Source organism: Sebastes fasciatus, chromosome 5 (genome assembly GCF_043250625.1).
Source record: "Sebastes fasciatus isolate fSebFas1 chromosome 5, fSebFas1.pri, whole genome shotgun sequence".
In the NCBI taxonomy this organism is placed as follows: Eukaryota; Metazoa; Chordata; class Actinopteri; order Perciformes; family Sebastidae; genus Sebastes; species Sebastes fasciatus.
Window position 1 is genome coordinate 17,726,645 of NC_133799.1, and position 14,279 is coordinate 17,740,923.

Sequence of the window (14,279 nt, forward strand, 5' to 3'; positions counted from 1 at the left end):
GCTTCTTCCCAGCCACAATAAGAATGGTGGCTAAGGACCTTAAAGAGGGACACAAATACCCCACACCTCACCTCCATACCATTACTGACACACAGCACACCTGAACTGAATGGACTGTAATACTGTGCAACATGCTGCCTTCCACTGTGTAATTGTCTGAGATATATTAATTATTTATTTTTTTAAATATTTTTGAGAGTTAGAAGTTCTTTTAACATGGTCATGGAGCATATATACTATATACACACGTAGGCAAAATTGTTGGTACCCTTCCGTTAAAGAAAGAAAAACCCACAATGGTCACTGAAATAACTTGAAACTGACAAAAGTAATAATAAATAAAAATTCACTGAAAATTAACTAATGAAAATCAGACATTGCTTTTGAATTGTGGTTCAACAGAATCATTTTAAAAAACAAACTAATGAAACTGGCCTGGACAAAAATGATGGTACCCTTAACTTAATATTTAGTTGTACAACCTTTCGAGGCAATCACTTCAATCGAGAGATTTCTGTAACTCTCAATGAGACTTCTGCACCTGTCGACAGGTATGTTGGCCCACTCCTCGTGAGCAAACTGCTCTAGCTGTCTCAGGTTTGAAGGGTGCCTTCTCCAGACTGCATGTTTCAGCTCCTTCCACAGATGTTCAATAGGATTTAGATCCGGGCTCATAGAAGGCCACTTCAGAATAGTCCAATGTTTTGTTCTTAGCCATTCTTGGGTGTTTTTAGCTGTGTTTGGGGTCATTATCCTGTTTGAGGACCCATGACCTGCAACTGAGACCAAGCTTTCTGACACTGGGCAGCACATTTCGCTCCAGAATGCCTTGATAGTCTTGAGATTTCATTGTACCCGGCACAGATTCAAGACACCCTGTGCCAGATGCAACAAAGCAGCCCCATAACATAACCGAGCCTCCTCCATGTTTCACATTAGGTACAGTGTTCTTTTCTTTGTGTGCTTCATTTTTGCGTCTGTGAACATAGAGCTGATGTGACTTGCCAAAAAGCTCCAGTTTTGTCTCATCTGTCCAAAGGACATTCTCCCAGAAGCTTTGTGGCTTGTCAATATGCATTTTGGAAAATTCCAGTCTCACTTTTTTATGATTTGGTGTCCTCCTGGGTCGTCTTCCATTAAGTCTACTTTGGCTCAAACAGCGACGGATGGTGCAATCTGACACTGTTGTACCTTGACCTTGGAGTTCACCTCTAATCTCTGGAAGTTGTTCTAGGCTCTTTGGTTACCATTCGTATTATCCGTCTCTTCGATTTGTCATCAATTTTCCTCTTGCGGCCACGTCCAGGGAGGTTGGCTACAGTCCCATGGACCTTAAACTTCAGAATAATATGTGCAACTGTAGTCACAGGAACATCAAGCTGCTTGGAGATGGTCTTATAGCCTTTACCTTTAACATGCTTGTCTATATTTGTCCTTCTAACCTCCCGAGACAACTGTCTCCTTAGCTTTCTGTGGTCCATGTTCAGTGTGGTACGCACCATGATACCAAACAGCACAGTGACTTCTTTTGACCCTTTAAATAGGCAGACTGACTGATTAAAAGTTTGAAGACACCTGTGATGCTAATTACAGGACACACCTTAGTTTAACATGTCCCTATGGTCACATTATTTTACATCTTTTCTAGGGGTACCATCATTTTTGTCCAGGCCAGTTTCATTAGTTTGTTTTTTTAAATGATTCTGTTGAACCACAATTCAAAAGCAATATCTGATTTTCATTAGTTAATTTTCAGTGAATTTTTATTTATTATTACTTTTGTCAGTTTCAAGTTATTTCAGTGACCATTGTGGGTTTTTCTTTGTTTAACGGAAGGGTACCAACAATTTTGCCTACGTGTGTAGTTGTATTCTGGGGGTATCGTTCCTATGCAGAGGGTAGTTTAGTTTATTTATTGACTACACTGAGGGCGTTTTATATTTTAATAATTTATTTATTTATTGTGTTGAGTTGAATGTGCTAATTATTTTGTACTGTAATTACCTTGTGCCTTTTCTACCTTTTTTTTCCTTTCTTAAATTTGACTCGGTGTAAACTGCTCAGAATTCCAATGTACTTAGGTGCAAATGGCAAATAAAACTCTTGAATCTTGAAGTCATAAAAAAGTCGTGCTATAGTATGTTGAAAGAAAGTCATAGGATAGCATGTTGAAAAAAAGTTTAAAAAAAAGTCATAGTATAACATTTTGAAAAAAAGTATTAAAAAAAAGTCAGTATGTGGAAAAAAAATCACAGTAATGTATGTCGAAAAAAGATTTTAAAAAAAGTCTTAGTATAGTATGTAGGAAAAAAATCATAGTATGTCAAGTCATAAAAGTCATTTTTATAGTATGTCGAAAAAAGTCATAAAAAAACTATAGTATAGTATGTCGAAAACAAAAGTCATAGTATGTTGAAAGTTTTAAAAGTCATATAACATTTTGAAAAAAATAATATATATACATATATATATACATTTTGAAGAAAAAAAAATATATATATATATAAAAAATCATGTATGTCGAAAAAAGAATAAAAAATTGTTTTTATATAGTATGTCAAAAATAGAGTAAAAAAAAAAGTCATAGTATAGTATGTCGAACAAGTCACAGTATATGTCGAAAAAAAGTCATAGCATGTCAAAAGTCATAAAAATGTCATATCGTATGTCGAAAAAAAAAGTCATAATATAGCATAATGAAAAAAGTCATAGTATAGCATGTCAAAAAATGTCATAAAAGTCAAGATTGTGAACCCAATATCGTGTACCGTATCGTGAGCTGAGTGAATCGTCACACCCCTAATAGTATGTTGGAAAAGTCATAGTATACAATGTCTAAAAAAAGTCATTGTATGTAGAAAAAAATCATAGTATGTCGGAAAAAAAGTTATAGTATTGCATGTCGAAAGTATCATGATACGTATCGTATCGCCAGATTCTCGCTGATACACAGCCCTATTAAAGTGTGTCGCCGATATAACCGGTTATAACTCGAAGATGCGATGAGGTCTTAAAATGGTTAGAGATCATAAAAGGTAATAAATTCAACTTCAGATTTCCCGCATATACCCTGTATGATCACAGTATGTTTTCCTATTAATGCAAAGCTATATGTCAGCCTAAGTTTATGCATGTATATTTGACTAACTCGGTTAGTCAAGTTGTTTATGGGTTTTTAACGTGTCATTTCTTTTTTTCCCTCTCAGGCTCCGGAACAGTCAGCCCAGTCCATCCTACTGCGAGCAGATCCACTGCCGAGTCAAGAGGATTCTGCAGACACACAGCCACCTGGGACCACTAAGTGACCTTTGACCTTTAACTAACTCATCTGCCCACAAGGTGACCAAACAACTGAGGTTACACTACAAAGGCTATTCACTGGTAAACCAATCACTCTCATAATGCATACCTTTATTCAAAGTCTGTAGGAGTGGATGCACACACAGACACGAACACACAATGTTATTATTCAGTGAGTGGAAAAATCACACACACAAATGTATAAAGTGTTACACTGAAATATTGTTTTTTAATGTGCTCATCATATTTTCGGGCTTGCTTTGATGCAGTGGGTAGTTACACTTTAAAGGTGCAATATGCAAGAATTAACTTAAAAAACAATGTGCAGACTGAAACAAAACTAACACCTCTCAATCATCACTTATGCCCCTTTAGAAGTGTGTAGTGGTGTTTGCATCTGCAGAGACCCTGCCCTCTGCCTGTATTTTCTCTTATTTTACTTTACTCTGGATGCTTCTGGGCATCTGCAATTATGGCATTTTAATAGAACTGTAATAGTTGTAATTCACAGAAGACTATCCACAAATATGTACCATGATCCACAAATATTTCACGATCCACAAACCTGTATTTGTCTTGTGTAAAGTCACATCCACAAAAATACAGGGCAATTTGCAAATACGCATAACTTACTATGTAAACGCGTATTTTAATTCCACATTTAGCTGCTATATCATATGCTTAATAGCAAAAACTGGGCGGGGCAGCATCAGACTTTACTTCCGTCAGCTCATGTGAGGAAATGTCGCCACCTTCTGGTGTAGCTAGTAAATGCACCTCATACTTACAGATGGTTTCTACAGATCTGCTGCGGTACGAATTGGACAAAATGATGTAAACAAGGGACGTTACAAATGTCATGGCCCACAGACCCGACATGAAGCAATCCATAAATGTGCAAATATTATTCCACGTGTACAAATGGATGCACAAATGCGTATATATCACTTTACATAAACCTATAACATTTTTATGTGGAATTAAAATATGTGTTTACAGTTATGCGTATTTGCAAATCGCCCTGTATTTTTCTGGATGTGACTACAAAACACAAAAACACATGTTTGTGGATCATGCTACACATCTGTGGATTGTCTCATGGATTACAACTATTAAAGTCCAATATAATCTTCCATATGCAAACAGTCTTTGGGCCCCACGAGGGGGTGCAACCCCCAGCCAATAACAGCGCGCAGGGTGTGCAGCCCTTTCAGGTGGTCAAATACCGCCGCTGTGTCACACCCCTAGGCTTCTGCCGGTAACACTCGTTGACTTCTTGCGCTTTGGGTTTACACACCCACGTGGGACCCAAAGGCTCTTTGCCAACGCCCAGAAACATCCCAAATACAGGCAGAGGGCGGTGTCTGACACCACAACACACTTAGTGGGTCATAAATGATGATCGAGATGGATTTATTTTTTTATCAGTCTTACATGTTGCATATTATACCTCTAAGTTTTAAAAAAAATGTGAGCTATACTGTATGTATTTGAAATAACATAATATACTAACCTCAGCATTTGGACTGTATAAATCATTCTGTAGAAATGATCACCTGACACTAGTTTCTGTTTTGATCATAAATGACAACAATGGTGATATTTCATGTGATTAGTTTAATTTATCTTTACAAACACTGGTGCCAGTCGTCAAGAAAATATTTCAATGTTCATTTGATGCATGTAAATTTATAAAGACTATGATTACAGTGCAGCTAAATGTTCAGAAGATACAGGTCCATATGACTAAAAAATGTCTGTTATAGTTGTAAATATAAGCATGTACACATTTATTCTTGTAACTGTACAAAGCAATGACTATTTTTTTATATCATGTGACAACAACCCGCCTCCTGTAGTTGATAATATCCGTATCTATGAAAAGCCACTCAGTCAGTGTTCATCACATCAAGTCCTCATATTTACTTCTTATGGAATTTACTCTTCTTCTTGTTTCTCTTTCCAGCTCCTTGTGCCGCTTTCTCTGTAACAATTTGCTGGTACTTCTTTTTGTTGTTCCTGGTAAGACGAGAGGAAAGTACATTTTATATGTCTGCAGTAATGGAATACTGGAGAGTGAGATAGAGTAATGGAGAGAGAGTGATATAGATAGAAAGTGAGTGATAAAGTGAGAGATATATATATATATATATATATATATATATATATAGAGAGAGCTGCTTTGTCAATTTGTCGCTCATCAGTACTATGTACTCCTGACAATATACTGCAGAGCAAACTAATATACCCACACAGGTTAGCAAGCTGTGGTGTTACAGTGCATTCTGTAACCTGATGAGAAATGTTTATCATGGTCACATACTGTATTTTGATAGCCGTCATAAATATTGTGATATAATGGATTTAAAAATACAGTGCCCAGTATATAGATTTGTCTGTCTCACATCACTAACACCTCACATGTCAATATTTGGTCAAACCATCAGTCTATATTTCATGGTTGAATCACTGTGACATAATAAAGCAGTGAAAGTGTTTGTCTTTGTTTTCATTTCAACTTACCGTCTGAACTCAGCATCAGATAGCAGCTCCTCCACCATGGTTCTCTTCCTCGCCTTCTTAGGAACACGGGAATGATAGAAGTCGACTGCGCTGTCCACCACCGTGCCAACCTGTATCACATACACATATAAAGGTTACACTCAAATACACTACAGTATGATGATGATAGTCTATAAACATAATTCCTGTGAGTATGGCAGACAGGCTTGGGAAGTAATGGAGCAGCGTTACGTAATTACTAGGGCTGTCAAAGTTCACGCAAAATCGTTTTAATGGGCTCAGTTTTAAAGCTAGAGTGAAGATACTGGCATCATATGAAACTACAAAACCTAACAAATCATGTCATGTACCAACCATGTCATAGCTTTTCGCGAAGGAGGTTAAATGACGCTCCAAACTTAGGCTCAATTTTGGCGAGGAAAAAATGGCATGGCATTTCAAAGGGGTCCATTGACCTCTTGACCTCTGACCTCAAGATATGCAAATGAAAATGTGTTGTTGCCTGTTGGGCTTGAGTTTGCCATGTTATGATTTGAGCATATTTTTATGCTAAATTCAGTACCTGTGAGGGTTTCTGGACAATATTTGTCATTGTTTTGTGTTGTTAATTGATTTCCAATAATAAATATATACATAAAGCAGCATATTCGTCCACTCCCATGTTGATAAGAGTATTAAATACTTGACAAATCTTCCTTTAAGGTACATTTTGAACAGATAAAAAATGTGTGATTCAGGTCAGAGGTCAAGGGATCCCCTTTGAAAATGGCCATGCCAGTTTTTCCTCGCCAAAATTTAGCGCAAGTGTGGAGCGTTAATTAACCTCCTTCACTACAAGCTAGTATGACATGGTTGGTACCAATGGATTCCACAGGTTTCTAGCTTTAAAACTGAGCCCGTTACAACCTATAAATCGCATGTTGTGTTAATGCGTTAAAGAAATTAGTGGCGTTAAAACAAATATCTTGTTAACTTTGACAGGACTAAAAAAATTAAACAGTCATGACCATGTTTCTTAAGAAAACAAATGTGAACATTGCCTTGTTGTTGTTGTTGTTGTTGTTGTTGAAGAGGGTGTTTGACTAGCAGGTGACTAGGGATTTCTACTGACCTGAAAATATTTGGGGAAGCCGTCTCTGTCGTTTTTCTTGTAGAACCTCTTGGGATCCATGGCGCCTCTCATCTTCAGGACCTGGAGGTCTCCTTTCAGCTCCTGAGTGATCTCAGGGGCTTTCATATTAAACCAACCATCTCCTGTTGATTTCTCCCTCTCCGCCTGAGAAAAACAGTGATTTCAATTATTTAAAAAAGCATCATGAAGCCGCTGAAGTGTTGAATAAAAGCTGCTGTACCGTATATTATTGATGACTACATGTTTATGTTCTTGTGATTTAGGGTAGGATGTGTCATCATAACTGTTTCCACAAATGATACAACTTTAGCAGATAGTAGTACAGAGAATCTATAAACCAAAGCAAACTTTGTTAAACTTACTCTGCGTTTCAACTTCAATGCTTGTTTGGATTCACTGTAGGGAGGCACTGCATCCTTCTTTTCAAAGTCTGGTCCCATCACACTCTTCTTCATCACCTGTGGACAGCAACAACAAAAAACTGAAACACTGCAAAGCACCAAACTCAGTAAACACCCCACCCACGTTCATTATTCATTCTGCATCACAGATCACCTTCAAGAATCAATCATTTATTTACCTCATCTTGGATCTTCTTTTCCTTTAGTTTCTGCAGCGAACTGGAGACAGGTTTTGATTTGCTGCCATCAAAATTGATGTATAAACCCCCGAGCTCCTTCACTCTCAAGCCAGGGTCAATACGGCTGGACATATCTTTCCTGAAACAAATGAGCACAGAGAAAATTCCTCAGGAAGAGCAGTCATGTGTCATAATATATAATAATAAATGTGACTATACTGTACGTGCTCAGTTCTTAACGTCTTATCGTTGCAGCTCTAATTAAGAGACGGACTAACACGTTGTTGGTTTTGGTCTTTTCATTTTTACATTTTGTTGACTATAAGTAAAAACAGATGAACACCAGCTCTGTCTTTTGGGATCCGTCTTGCTGTAGAACCAGATTTATTACAGACTTTGACTTAGTTCTGCCACACAGGCCACTCCTTCCACTGAAGAAAATACATATTTGTAACTCGTTTGTAAAAGATTTGTGTCTTCGGTAGGAGCAAATGGGCCGAGTGCCACAAGAGCAGAAAGTATTGTGGTCTTTTAAAGCAGTGGCTCCCAACCTTTTTCCTTAAAGAACCACTTTTCTATCATCATTCTAGTATCACAGTAAACTGACGACCCCCGACTAAGCGACATATTTTATGGCTATTTCATATTATATTCAATACATAACAATAACAGCGTGTTTAGCGTGCCCTCATCCTGTGAAGTTTATATCTTAAATCATAATACAAACTTTAAAAATAACAATTTCATTTAGTTTTCTTCACAGAAATGAACGAAATGCTGAGATATAGACCAACTGTATATATATATTTAAATCTACTTTCCCTGCTTAAAATCAAAAAGTCAATGAAGCGTTGATGACATCCCAGGTTGTAGTGTTTTAAAGGAATAGTTCGACATTTCCCACTATTCTTTTAATGGGATTTGTTGACATATAGGAAAAACATTATGTACGTGTGAATCTGAACCAATCTGAGGCTGCCGCCTATCATATACTTACAACTGAGGATTTCTACTCCAGAAGAGGATTTTTGCATCTTCGTCATCATCGTCGTCCCCATCCTCATCGACAAACTCCTCATCTTGCTCATCTTGCTCCTCCTGCTCAACTCTCTCCTCCTCCTCCTCCTCCTCCTCTGTTGGCTTCTCCTTGTAGTACTCTTCATCAGCCTCCTGTCCGGGCCGCGTGTCAATCATAAACAGTCCACCGACTGATGATGCGGCTGCTGCTTCACACTTCTGGGAAGGCCCCGCCCCCAAATCCTCCTCCTCCTCCTCTTCGGAAACTTCCCCATCCTCCTCTTCAGCATCTTCATCTTCATCCTCGCTGCTCTCCAGCAGGCTGATTACTTTTGTACTCTTGACGATGACGTCTTTAGGTTGCTGTTCAGGGGCAGAAGCCACTGTGATGTTTTGCTGCTGACTGGATGTCACCTGTATGGACTCAACTTGTGCCTCGACCACCTGCTGAGCGTCTCCGTGCGACGTGCTGACCTCCATCTCCTCCTCCTCACTGGGTCCCGTTTCCACAACAGCACCCTCGTCTCCCTGTGACGTGTGGGCGTCCACATCAGCCTCTTCCATTCCTTCATCCTTCTCTTCAGCCTCCGGTGTGATCTCAGGAGCACTCTCACGTGATGTTACTGTAACTGACGGGCAAGGCTTTAACAGCTCTGATGGCGGGATTGTTTCCGGCATCATCTCCTTCTCCGTGATGTCCCCGTCCTTATTTTCAGCACACGGCTCCTCCTGCTGGTGTCTGACAGTCACTGCAGGTTCAGTAACAGCCTCCTCATCTTCTGAAATGACAATTACTCCCTTTTCCACGCTCACTGTATCTGCCTCATTTGATGTGAGCTCAGTACTATTCACAACTTCTTTCTGTTCTTCTTCCAACGCTTGGCTCTCATCTTCCTCCACCAGTGTGCAGTCTGCATCCTCCACGATCACTGTACTTTCTAATCTAGAATCATTTAGTGACTTGTCCTCTTCAGCCGGCTCCCTAGCTTTTTCGAGAACAATACTACAGCCCTTGACGGAGCTCCTGGTGGCCCGAGCACCTCGACTGCTGCTCCCCGAGCCGGTGCGGCTGCTGCAGGGGGTTCCTCTGCTTCGTGTGGTGCAGGGGCTGCCCATCGGAGAATGCACGTCAGTCAGGTCAGAGTCCGAGTCCAAGGCTTTGGGACCTGTGGATTGGCTCTTTCCTCGTCTACGAGTCGTCATACTGTAAGTGGGCCCGGACTCAAACCCTTCAGAGTCACAAGACTGGGGCTCGCTGACGACTACAGTAGCTGCCTTCCCTCTAACTGCCCGGCTACTTCGAGTTGCTGGGGTGGGGGATTTAGAGCCTTCCGAGGCTTCGTCTAGGTGGAAGGGGACGGGACCTGCTTGTGTTCTGGATCTCATAGATCTGCGGGCGGTGGACATAGAAGTGCCAACTCCTGAGACGCTGGATACGCAGCTGTCAGCATCTGAGAGCTCAGAGTCCTCCGTTTGTTGTTTGGCAGATGATCTGATGCGAGTACTTTTTCTCTGGCTTTTGGTGACTCTCTGGGATTCGTCGGCCTTGACGTCTCCCGCCTCGACATGAGCCGGGTCGGGAATCAGCTTCCTCCTCGTGCTCCGGCGGATGCTTTGGCTAGCTTTCGATGCAGATACTGCAGAAGAGCACGACTCCACCTCTGAAATCTCCTCATCTTCCTGACTTGATGCGAGGGGCTGTCTCCTCCTCCCTCCGGTGCGTGTCATCCGTGGTTTCATGTCGGACACCGCAGAGCAGCAGGAATCCACGTCTGACACGTCCGCTTCGTGGACGGAGCCCACGGGTGTGCATGACTCCTCTGGACTGTGGAGTCTGGCAGCCCTGGTGCATCTTTTCAGTAAGGAGGTAGGTGGAGATGCTTGGGGGCGTCCCTCGATGTTTTCAAGCTGGCTGCTGGTCTCCACCAGGGCATGATGGGTAGGGCTCTCTACTTGTCTAGCAGTGCTCCTGGTTCTTCGACTTGTGGAAGGAGTGGCCTGTGTGGCAGAAATGAGACACAGTTATTAGTACAGCTGGTTCCACAGCAGGCTTGATCCTAAAGGATAAGGTAGATGACGTCTAAATTGTTCTTATTGTCAACAAATTCCACGAAAAAAAGACCAAAACCAACAACGTGTCTCTCAAATCTTTCTGACTTCCACAGTGGCTCCCAGCCCCTTCACTTCTACTGAAGACATTCATATTTAATAATGGGTAAAAATGCATAGTTTAATATTTAAAAAGTTTCATTCCTAAAAAAGTAGGGCACTGTATTTGTTCTTCAAACATTACTTAATCTGCAGTAAGTAGTGCTTTTGTTGGGGACTATTTTCAGCTGCAGATTAATCCACATTTGGTGCTCTAGTGAGTATTTGGGGCAGCAGGACGGTTTATGTGGGATTGACTCAAAATAAAATACACTCACTGTTCATGCTAATGAAGGAAAATGTCACCCAGTGCACAGGTGTGGCTCAGGGTGTTTTTACTCACTAAAAGATTAAAAGTTTTTTTTTTTGACAGATGAAATTCACATAATTAACTTGATTAATATCATAGCAAAATATTATATCCATAAAATGATATGGCTTAAAAGACTACCCTCCTTTTACACTTTTAAAGATACTTATTTTATTTGACTGAAAATGTAAAACTCAAATTCTAAATTGGCAAAAACTATTTAGACATTTCAAATTTATTCCAATTGTTTAACAGATCCTGATTATTATTATTTTTCCTGTCTTTACATTTTAATTGTTATATAATCCATTTTATTTTTATATCATTTTTATACTGTGAAACATATTTACTAATTTTTTTTGTCATGAAAAATCTGAACATGTAGCCTACTTTATGTAACTATTGAACTTTCTAAATAAAGTATTGACATGAAAAACAAATCAGTGTTTTTACTATTATATAGACTATAGTGGAGCCCTACAGCACACAGGAATACGCTATGTTATCTTTGGTTACACAGACAATACTTCATACCAGGATCAACTAATTGTTGGTTTTGTTTACAATAAGACAATTACAGAATATTGCACCATAACTCCTAATCTGAGTCATTAAGTGCTGTATCAGTAATGAGGAGGACTTTAAACCAGACTCACAGCCTGTGTTAGTTAGGGCATTAAAAGGTGAGCACTTTCTCTCAATTAAAAGGAATTTACCTGATGTATAATTTGGAGTCTGTAGTTTTGGGTTTATGCGTGATAAAAGATCATAACAGTGGTAAAATCACATGTGATGGATTCAGTTTATACACTGATCTCAACCCAAACAGGACTTCAATGTGTATTAAACATTGTGTGAACGGGATCGTTTTGATCTATTCAACTGTTTTCTTGCATTTAAAGGTGAACACTTTATCTCATTTAAAAGGAGTTTAACTTATGTATAATTTGGAGTCTGTGGTTTATGATTGATGCGTGAGAAAACATCCTAGCAGTGGTGAAACGGTGAGGAAGCACATGTGATGGATTCAGTTTCTTTAACTCATTAGCAATCAAAGCTGCATTGAAGTTGAGCGACACAATCTCACCCCAAACAAGACCTAAATGTTTGTTAAACATTCATCGTTTTATCTATTCAATGTGCCACTCGTATCACAACATGGACACGTTTACAAACTCCCAGAGGAAACGTGTCGAACACGTGAAGTCTGATCAGCTGAACACACCGGTCAGCTCTTCATCACCTCTTTAACCTCACACTGAACGTTCACCTTCAGCGACATGATCTCTGGACATCTACAGGTTTAAAACAACACCATCTCTTTCATAACGAACCTGGACATCAGCCGGAGGCTCCGGGTTTGTTTTAGTTGGAGAGAACACGCGGACTCCTCTCCTGGTGGCCACCATCTTGACTTCTGGCTCCTCCTCTCACTTCCGGTGTATGAAGGCGGGACTAATCGATAAACGGAAGTCAGATACAGGCCGAGCAGACGATCGCAGAGCTGTGACCCAACTTCAAACTTCAAACCGCGGTGGTGGAAGAAAAATATGAATTATTAACAAAATGCACTTTAATTATCAAAAGTATATTTATATTCATAATCTAAAAAATACAGTGTAAATATATATATATATATATATATATATATATTTATATTTATATATATATTTATATTTATATTCATAATCTAAAAAATACAGTGTAAATATATATATATATATGTATATAGTATATACTATATATATATATACTATACTATACTATACTAATATAACTTCAAACTTCAAACTGCAGTGGTGGAAGAAAAATAATGAATTATTAACAAAATGCACTTTAATTATCAAAAGTATATACTATATATATATATATACAGTATTTTTTAGATTATGAATATAAATATAAATATATATATAAATATAAATATATATATATATTATATATATATATAATATATAATATAAATATATATATATAAATATATATATATAAATATAAATATATATATTTATATATTTATAAATATATATATATATAAATATAAATATATATATATTTATATTCATAATCTAAAAAATACAGTGTGTATATATATATACATATATATATACACACTGTATATACTTTTGATAATTAATGTGCATTTTGCTAATAATTCATACTTTTTCTTCCACCACCGCAGTTTGAAGTTTGAAGTTATATTAGTATAGTATAGTATAGTATATATATATATTTATATATATACTATACTGTATTTTTTAGGTTATTAATGCTGATGTGTTAATGTGCAAATAACCGTTTAATGACATAGTTGCCTGAGGTTGAGCAAATTTTAACAGTTGCATCTGTTACGTAACTTCTGTATAAAAACAAGAACAATACTGTCAAATAAATGTAGTGGAGTTTAAGTATTTGTAGTAGAAGTACCCCTAACCCAGAAACTCAGTGCAATGAAGACTGTTTGACAATACACTTAAATGTGAAACATTTCAATAACTATTAATACAAATAAGGAAAATAGTATCAATAAAAAAAGTTTTTGTTTTTGTTTACTATAATAGTGTTAGAGACAAAATAGATTTTGTTATTGTAGTTAAATAAGCAGGAAAGCAAATAGTTTTTAGCGCAGTGAAAATGTTGTTTTTGAAAGGCTTAACGCCAACAAATATGGATTGAAGCAGAATATTTTGTAAGTTAAAAACGTACATTTTTTAAATTAATCTTTTTTCAATACATTTTGAATTTTGGACTCAACGCTCTGGAGTTATTGGAAATGTTTGGATAACACAAGTCACAAATAAACCTACGCAGCCAGCACTAGAATCTAATTTTACAAATAGAATAATACTAATAATATTAGTTTAGCCTGATCTTTATCTGCAACTGTGCACAAACAAGGGGTTTAAACAGAATGTGGCCTACTAAGTAGCAAAAATATATGTTTTTATCAAATAGCTTTATATACAGACTTTTGTATAAATTATCCAGTAAGTGCATTATTGTGATTTTAGTTATACATTGAACCACTGCTTTAGATAGCACTACACAAGACTAGTTTAATCACTTAAAATTTAGGCTCAAATTTATGTTGACATCACACACTCTGCAAGACGAAGTTATTCAGCAGTTGTCTTTACATTTGAACCAAATCAGGACCTAACAAGCTCAGTACATCTGCTTCAAAAGCATGTGGGAAAGAGTGTGAAACGGTTTTCAAACAACCACACTAGCCTAGGTTTATCCCATCTTTCAAATATTTTACACCAGTG

The 14,279-nt window shown here is 38.0% G+C and overlaps 2 protein-coding genes across 4 annotated transcripts in view; one reads left to right on the forward strand and one right to left on the reverse strand.

The window, feature by feature from the left end:
• Nucleotides 1–5,406, forward strand: part of spata6 (spermatogenesis associated 6) — a 22,811-nt gene extending 17,405 nt beyond the window's left edge. For 2 of the 3 annotated variants that reach the window (XM_074635415.1, XM_074635416.1), the window contains exons 11-12: nucleotides 3,207–3,339; nucleotides 5,267–5,406. In XM_074635415.1, coding sequence (XP_074491516.1) covers nucleotides 3,207–3,312 — 106 coding nt within the window. In that variant the 3' untranslated portion in view covers nucleotides 3,313–3,339; nucleotides 5,267–5,406. Of the gene's footprint in view, nucleotides 1–3,206; nucleotides 3,382–5,266 lie in introns of all 3 variants that reach the window. The other variant, XR_012593935.1, reaches the window with a different exon arrangement.
• dnttip2 (deoxynucleotidyltransferase, terminal, interacting protein 2) lies at nucleotides 4,903–12,502 on the reverse strand. The gene is made up of 7 exons (XM_074635398.1): nucleotides 12,345–12,502; nucleotides 8,533–10,550; nucleotides 7,536–7,674; nucleotides 7,318–7,413; nucleotides 6,935–7,099; nucleotides 5,824–5,933; nucleotides 4,903–5,319 (listed from the first exon to the last, which is right to left on the reverse strand). The coding sequence occupies exons 1-7, from the start codon at nucleotides 12,417–12,419 to the stop codon at nucleotides 5,223–5,225; spliced, it is 2,700 nt and encodes an 899-aa protein (XP_074491499.1). The 5' UTR covers nucleotides 12,420–12,502; the 3' UTR covers nucleotides 4,903–5,222.
• Nucleotides 12,503–14,279: the final 1,777 nt, after the last annotated feature.